The 8,069-nt window shown below is 33.1% G+C and overlaps 2 protein-coding genes across 2 annotated transcripts; both read right to left on the bottom strand.

The window, feature by feature from the left end:
• LOC107465265 (importin subunit alpha-2) lies at nucleotides 1–5,357 on the bottom strand. The gene is made up of 11 exons (XM_016084247.3): nucleotides 4,891–5,357; nucleotides 4,515–4,611; nucleotides 4,329–4,420; nucleotides 3,795–3,926; nucleotides 3,262–3,447; nucleotides 2,435–2,598; nucleotides 2,200–2,278; nucleotides 1,410–1,538; nucleotides 1,167–1,294; nucleotides 669–1,068; nucleotides 1–529 (listed from the first exon to the last, which is right to left on the bottom strand). The coding sequence occupies exons 1-10, from the start codon at nucleotides 5,104–5,106 to the stop codon at nucleotides 696–698; spliced, it is 1,596 nt and encodes a 531-aa protein (XP_015939733.1). The 5' UTR covers nucleotides 5,107–5,357; the 3' UTR covers nucleotides 1–529; nucleotides 669–695.
• A 918-nt stretch (nucleotides 5,358–6,275) lies between these two features.
• On the bottom strand, nucleotides 6,276–7,163 carry LOC107465257 (uncharacterized). Its single transcript, XM_016084239.1, has one exon. It carries the CDS (start codon nucleotides 7,161–7,163, stop codon nucleotides 6,276–6,278), a length of 888 nt encoding a protein of 295 aa, XP_015939725.1.
• Nucleotides 7,164–8,069: the final 906 nt, after the last annotated feature.

The following is an 8,069-nucleotide window of genomic DNA, read 5'->3' as shown; positions in this document are numbered from 1 at the left end:
AAACGAAAAAACCAGAGATCAACTAGATATAAAATTCTAATACACAACAGGGGAAGCCCGTTACTTTTCGGCTACCCAAACCAAACTAGAAATACACAAGGAACATAACGAAACGAGGGCCAATATGACAACTACTAATTTAACATCAGGGAAATCATCAAAACTTAATCGTCAAAAGAACTTAGTGGCTACAAGGGAAGTGGTAAAACAAAGACTTCAATGTTTCCTTGTAACTATAATGGAGGACAGAAATAATATTTAGCATATTACAAAGGAAAACCAACGAGACTGAACATCAATTCTATGATGATGTTCAGAATGAACTCGAGTGATATCTAAATTGGCAAAAAAATCATGCCACAACCCATATGACACCATGTGATATGTAAACCAGCCACTGAAAACCAAAGCTGGGTCCAGCAATCCTCTATTTACCAAGGATGGACCTTATAGGATGCACACATCGACAGCATTAGTGACCCCAATTGTTGTCCTGTGGAACTGGACGACTTTAAAGCAGCTGAAACTCCTGCAGTTGACAAACATCTGAATAATGTCTTGAATATTAAAGAAAACAAATGCCACAAACAAATCACCAAATCAATTCTACTGAATATTCAAGGATTTAAAGATAAATCAGAATAAGGAGAAGCATGAAATAATGTTACCCAGGAAAAAGCATGAATATCTTCTAATTAAAAGTTGAATCCACCAGGTGGCACAGCAGGACCATCAGAGCCACCAAAGTTGAACCCTGCTTGGGAACCATCCCCTGGAGGCATAGTCTCGTCATCTTCCTCCAACCAGTATGTTTCAAGAATCTTCACTGCCTTTTCATAGATCTCTGTGTTATCATGACTCTGGAGGTTCTCAATTTTCTCCAAACCCTCAGCATCGTCAATCATTTGGGCATACAGATTCACATCACCAGTATTGCCCATATTTTTATCAGCTTCACCCACCTTCAAGATGTTTTCAAGTCCTTCCAGACAAACTGTCACAATTCTAGGATCTGGACAGATGAGAAGATCACACAAGGGCTTGATGCACCCCTGGCTTACCAGGTACCTGTCAACCAGGGAAAATAATCATAACTTGATACTAAAAGTATCATAACACCACTATCAAATCAAGGGGATATTATGATCAAAAGCTACTCTTCATACTTGATTTGTTCGTGAGATCCACCAGATGTAGCATTTGATATAGCCCAAGCCGCCTCTTTCTTGATGTCAAACTCAGCATTTTGAAGCAGGCTGACCAAAGGACCAATTATATTAGACTCAATTACGGCCTGTAATAGAAAAATACAACAACAAAATGCTCAGAATTAGAAGAGGATTTTATGAACTTTAATTATTAGAACATGCAAGTAAAACAAAATAAAGAGAGGGGGGAGCATGCTATACCTGAATCTGCTGTTTATTACCAGCTGTGATGTTTGATATGGTCCAACAAGCTTCCTTCTTGATGCTTTTTTTATAAGTATTAGACAACAAATTAAGAAGGCAAGGAAGTGCTTGATGGTTGATGATAACCTATGGAGAAAAGAATCGCATTTGAAAAAACCCGAAAAAGTATTGACAAGAACATTTAATTACTGTAACACCAAGTTTAATTAGGCAATTATCGTCAGAAACATGTTTAGGTTGAACACGGCAATGGAGTTTGAAAGAAAAATTACAAAACCCATTATCTTTCATTGTACTGAACTACATTTAATATAATCACCAAATCAATCTTTAAAAAAATTTGGAATTCAACTCAGCAATAATGTTGCAGTTTGATGCCTGTGACACGTCTGTGGGTGAATGAGAAAAAGAGCAAAGCAAGGAGTGGCAACACAAACCAATCAATAATTGATAATCTAAGAAGCACACTACTGATGAATGAATAAGATGACTGATAATACTTTACCTAAAAATTCAAATTCAAATTTGAAAGGAACAAAAAAGGATAAAAAAAAAGTCGATTTTAAAGTGTCAACATCAACAACAATATGACTTCTATATAGTGGGGAACGGGTGAAATGTTATACTACAGGATTAGTAATGTGGAAGAAGAGAGGAAGGGAAAAGGACATCACAATCAATTGTGAAAGGCATGCTGTGTCTATGTCCCAATATTCCTCAATGCAGAAAGGCATAGCGAGATACTGATCACAACAACAGAACCGTGACATGTTCTGGAATTTAATACCTGAGTTTGCATATCATCTCCAGTGACAATATTTCCAACAGTACGAAGAGCAGGAATTAGAACTGAAGGGGATGGGTGCCTGAACAAGATTATTTAAAATAAAAAAAAAAAGAAAAAAAGAAAAGAAAAGAGTAGTTAGAACTTGACAACAAATGGAATTGGGTTGTCAGGACACAAGCATTCAGGCATTTTTTTTTTTGGAACAAAACTGCAGAGACATAAGTTTAGTACTCACATTAAAAGTTCAACTAGCCGGGGACAGACACCAGCTTCAATTACAGCTTGAATTTTGTCGTTTGTACCATCAGAAAGATATGAAAGTGCCCAACAAGCATCGGTCAAGACTTCTTCATCATTTGAATGGATAAGACTAGCAAGGGCAGGAAGTGCAGGTTTAACCTGTTTAAAGGGGGAAAAAAGAACAAAATATACGGCAAAGAATAAAACATAAGTAACTTCAGTTAAGTGGAATTGAGAAGTTTTGAAAACTAAAACTGGATAAACCATTGATGTAGCAAATGGCAGCCTCCCAAATAAATAATGACTTTGGCTGTTGCTTGGCTGATACTAAGACAAAACATACAAGTGCAACAAAATTACATATTAGATAATCTACAGCCACTAACAAAGAAGAATGCTGGCACATCCTAGAAACATGATGATAGAATTGCATGAAATTGATTTTTAAGAGAACGGAGAAAAAGCTGAGGGACATTGCTCATCAGATCCAAAAACCAACTCTAACAAAGTAATAAAGTATTCTAGAAAATACAAGGACATTCTAATCAATAGGGTACATACATGTACATCTAGATCTCATTGTGATAAAGGACTGTACTAAAACAATTAAAAGGGCAAGTAAAGATATGATGCTACTTTTGGTTTCAATGGGGAAGAGAAAGAAGAGAAGGGTTTAAAGTATATAATGGACTAAGCTTTACACTTCAAGACCTCCATTTCTCTCCGAAACAAAAACTTGCAAACATACCTAAGGACCAGACAATCAATTTTCAAAAACTGATTATTCAGAAAGATTAAGCCATTAAATAAACTGTTTTTCACCTGATCAAAAGGAGGCTGTGGCTTGCCCCTGCAGAAGTTTGAAAGTGTCCAGGTAGCATTCCTAAGCATGGAAAGTTTGGCATGTTCATTCAATTGCGCCAACAGAGGAAGCAGAGCACCATGACTGAGTACAAGATCACGGCATCTGGGAGAATCCCCAGCAACATTTCCTAATGCCCACACTGCCTGGAAACCAAAAACAAGTGGTTAAATAAAAACTTTTAACAAAAGATACCATGGATAAATTTAGACACAATGCATTGCATCGCATTGTCTGCTACATATTAATAATAAATAATAACACTCAGCATTAAGAACTCTCCCACTTTCTTTGTATGCATGAGCACATACATAGCAACATTATACCTGCCACAAGTATCTCATCAAAATCCAAAGGGGAAGATGAACAACTGTATTTCATAATCATGATCCATATTTTTAATTTCACAAACTTAACAAAAACAACACATACACAAACAATGCACGTGTATGTTCCCCAACGCTTAAAGGATGCAACAGCACAAAAAAGGTACCTGTTCACGGACGTCGTCACTGGGTGAAGCAAGGAGCCTTACAAAAATGGGGACAGCCCCATGATCAATTACCACCTTGGTGTTTTCAGATGTTCCAGAAGCTATATTTGTCAAAGCCCAAGCTGCCTCGAACTAACAACATGCAATGAACATAGTCAATGAAATATAGTAGAAGCTAGAAAGCATGTACATAACGACTGGCCATTTGTTTCTACAGGTCCACATTAGACCATGACGACACACTAATAACACATTTCATAATTCACATATACATTTGGGGGAAAAAATTACCTAAGAAAAGAAATGACATGCAAATTTTTAGTTTATTCAGATTTTAAAATAATTTTTAATATTGAAAATTAAAACATGAATCATCTTATTTAAATTTTTTTAAAATTTTTAATTATATACGCCATCTATGAAAATTGTAATTTTCAAACTTTAAAGTGTTCCAAGTGTTCTGCATCCATATACCTACCTACCTATACTTTCAAGTTAAAAGACTAATTAAAGAAAACAAGGCAGACAACAAACCTGCAACTGGGGGAAATCATCCCTCGAAAGAAATTCAACAAAGCGAGAAACGACACCAGCCTGTATAACCTCCTCAATCGGCGGACAGCGCTCTGGAACACAAAAAGCACCCATCTAAGTGAACTAAACAAAACTACAAGAAATAAATGAGGTAGTAGTATAAACTATAAAGACCAAACATCTAACCAATCGAAAGCAACTTCCGGAACTGAGTAGTTGCTTCCAGCTGAAGGCTATTATCATCAGAATAAACACCTGCAACCATCGTAGGTAGGTGTTCCAACTGCACCACCATAAACTTTCAGTGTAAGCAAATTAACACAATCAACGCACTGCCATCAACATTCTTAATAAAACTACTGAAGTCTACTCGGTAAACATAAATATAACGAAATAAGAAGATCAATTCAACAATTCAAGTATCATGAGTGAACAGGTCAACCGAGCACGCATCTAAGTAAACTAACGATACCCATATTCGAGGGATAAAATAGGAGAAAAATGATTATCATTATGAGCAGGAAAAAAGAGAGTACAGATTGTGGAAGATGTAAGAATTGACCTTCTTCTCTAGCACAGTGGATTGTGCCGAAGCGGGAATCTGCTGTGCTTGGAGACCCTCGCGCCGCTTCTTCTGTAAGCTCTCTTCCCTTCGGTTCTTCCTGATCTCCACCATGGTGTCTTCTCGCCGCCGGCGACCCTCCTCGGCGTCGACAGCCACCTTGTAGCGGCTCCGGCGGACATCGGTCCTTGAGTTTCCGGTTGGGCGATACGACATCGTTTGGGAACAATCAAGAGAAGAGTGAACTGATGAGTAGGGTTTCTTGGAGAGTAGATAAATAGAATCGAAGAGATTTTGGGTTTTAGGCTTAAGCTATTGGAAGTTGGAAGTCTTGAAAAATAGGGTTTTTGCTATTGAAGAAATGGCAGGAAGCGGGAGCAGACTGGGTGTGTTTGGAAAGGAGAACAACTGGACAAGTATAACTTGTGTCTAGGATGCACAAGCGTAAACAGCGTAGTGGCTTGTTGTCCGTGCCATTCATAAAATATTCATTCTATCAATCTATAATTGTTAATTAACATATAAATATAAAACAATCTACGTAATGTCTAATTGCAAATTTTTGAAAATCAAACTGCTTATTTGTTTCAACATCATAAATAATCGGCAAGGCACCGAATTATATCAAATAACAAGTTTAATCACCCGTGCTCATACACGTGATAAGATTGAAATTATAATTTTAAGTTGTTATGTTAAATTTTATTTTAATTATAATAATTTAATTAATAAAAAAATAACTTGTATGCGTTATGTTTCTTTTTTTTAATATAGTATTAATTGTATTAACCATAAAATAGTTATTTAATCTATTTTTTTTATAAATCAGACATATATACTTAATATGATCATAAATAATCTAATAATACTTAAATCTACCAACAAAGTTTTTCATAAATAATCTAGTAATACTTAAATTTACCAACAAAGTTTTATATGTTGATTTACTGTGAAGTAAGAAAATATCAAAATCAGCTCAAAATGAAGAACAAATTAATAGAGAATTCTACAGAAAGTTCTCCAATAAACGATAAATAATTTAAACCCAATGAATAACAATTCAACACTATCCTTTTATGCCTGCAAAATATATTCATGAAACAACACTATATAAATATTTGTATATAAAATTATATGATTAATGTAATTATAAAATTGTTTGTCAAGAGAATAAAATTATACGAATTTTAATGATAATTTTAATATTCTCAAACTATTAATGTACAATAAGAATTATGTGCAATAAGAATTCATCTATTAGTTCCTAGAATTTTTAAATTTTTTTAAGTGATAGTAATAAATTTTAATAAATAAATACATTTAGTAAGACATTTTGTTATTACCTTTTTATTATAGGATCTCAAAAACTTCTCTATATACTACATTCATCGTGCAGTTATAATATTTCCCTCTTCAGCACACACAGAGTCTGAACTTAAGTAGACTCTTTCTTGTCCAAGTAACCCTGCAGTCATCTTGTTGTTGACATCAGTGACACAATCCAAAGTTGGTGCAAGAATTGCTCTATCCTTGAAATAATTTTCAACGGATAAATTGGATAACATATCTGGATACACGAAATTAATGAGGTCATCCAAAGCTGTCTCAGAGTTCTTAATCAAAATGTCAGATGGTATATGAACGATCGATTCACCATCTGTTGTATCACCAACTAAATCATCACCAATTTTGAGTAGCCATTCTGCAAAATTTCTGAGTTCTTGTATGTTGTTATTTTCACCTAGTGACAATCTCATGTTTTTTATAAGCTTCAAAACCTTATAGTTATGCCACAAATATGAAGAATTAATAGAAGACTGAATTATATCTTGCCTTGAGCCTCTGGGAATCATAGGTAAAATTTGTCTAAAATCTCCTCTAAGAACAATAACTTTACCTCCAAATGGCAAATGAGCATTATACGAATCTGAGCACCTTAAGATGTCTCTTAGACATTTGTCTAAAGTTTCGTAACAATACTTACTTATTATTGGAGCTTCATCTTCATCCCATATGATTAATTTGGCCTTAGATATTAACCTTGCAAGAGGACTTCCCTGTTTAATGCTACACAAAGAATCCTTATTTATGGCCAAAGAAATTTTAAACCTTGAAAGTGAAGTTCTTCCATTAGGCAACAAAAGTACAACAATCCCACAAGAAGCAACATTTAAAACTATACCTCCTTTAGACCTAATTGAGCATGATATAGTTGACCATAAGAATGTTTTTCCACAACCACCTTGACCATATAAGAAGAAAAGTCCACCCATATTACCGCTAACAGCACCAATTATTTGATTGTATGCAAATTTCTGCTCATTAGTTAGCCTTTCTTAATACCCACTTAGTTCATTCGCAAGAGCATTAACGTCAAAATAATTGAAACAATTGACTATTACGAGTTATATATATATATATGTATACTAATTACAAACGATATGAATTTTTAATGAAAATACTTGATACTAATAGAAAAAAAATTATATAAATAAAAATTATTTAATTTTAATTTCAATTCATATAATAAAACAGTAATTTTCAAAAATTATGGAATCTTTTTTTAACATATGTATTATGCCATACGTATAAATTATACGGGTTATTATATAAATTCATATATATGCATAACAAAACAGTTTAATATTATATATTGTCTACATTAATTATATGCCAAAATTTTGAAAAAAAAAAAAGATAAAAGAGGAGATATATAAATATGCATAATATTATTGCTGTATATGAAGCATTTTTATATTGTTATAATTATAGAGATTTACTACAATTATATCAAATTTAATTATGATTGTATATAAATAAAATAGGAAACAATTAAAACTAATTTTTTTCTTTTTATGGTCAAAAGTTATCATAAATATAAAAAATAAAGTTAATAATACTATTATTAATAATTATTTTTGCATTAATTTTTAAATTAATTATTAAATAATTATTTTTGTTAAGATAATTGTTTATAAATTATTTCAAATTATATTTTGTTAAGATATAATTATTTAGATTATTACTCATGGCACGGGTATAATTTCATTTTATACCAATTAATCAATTATAATTATATGACACAGGTGTAATTTTAATTTTATCCACCGATTATTGGTAAATAAGTTTTATTCCAATTATAAATAAAATTTATTTTTATTGGCAAATAAATTGTCTTT

The sequence above is a fragment of the Arachis duranensis genome, chromosome 9 (genome assembly GCF_000817695.3).
Source record: "Arachis duranensis cultivar V14167 chromosome 9, aradu.V14167.gnm2.J7QH, whole genome shotgun sequence".
Lineage (NCBI taxonomy): Eukaryota > Viridiplantae > Streptophyta > Magnoliopsida > Fabales > Fabaceae > Arachis > Arachis duranensis.
This window is presented reverse-complemented; position numbering and strand designations above follow the sequence as displayed.

Excerpts from the sequence above, each read along its gene's own strand:
- LOC107465265 (XM_016084247.3), bottom strand. The coding sequence starts at position 5,106 with ATGTCGTATCGCCCAACCGGAAACTCAAGGACCGATGTCCGCCGGAGC. Across the intron at positions 4,612-4,890 it reads CCACTGTGCTAGAGAAGAAG|TTGGAACACCTACCTACGAT; the intron begins GTCAATTCTTAC and ends ATGGTGGTGCAG. Across the intron at positions 1,069-1,166 it reads GGATCTCACGAACAAATCAA|GTACCTGGTAAGCCAGGGGT; the intron begins GTATGAAGAGTA and ends CCTGGTTGACAG.
- LOC107465257 (XM_016084239.1), bottom strand. The coding sequence starts at position 7,163 with ATGGGTGGACTTTTCTTCTTATATGGTCAAGGTGGTTGTGGAAAAACA.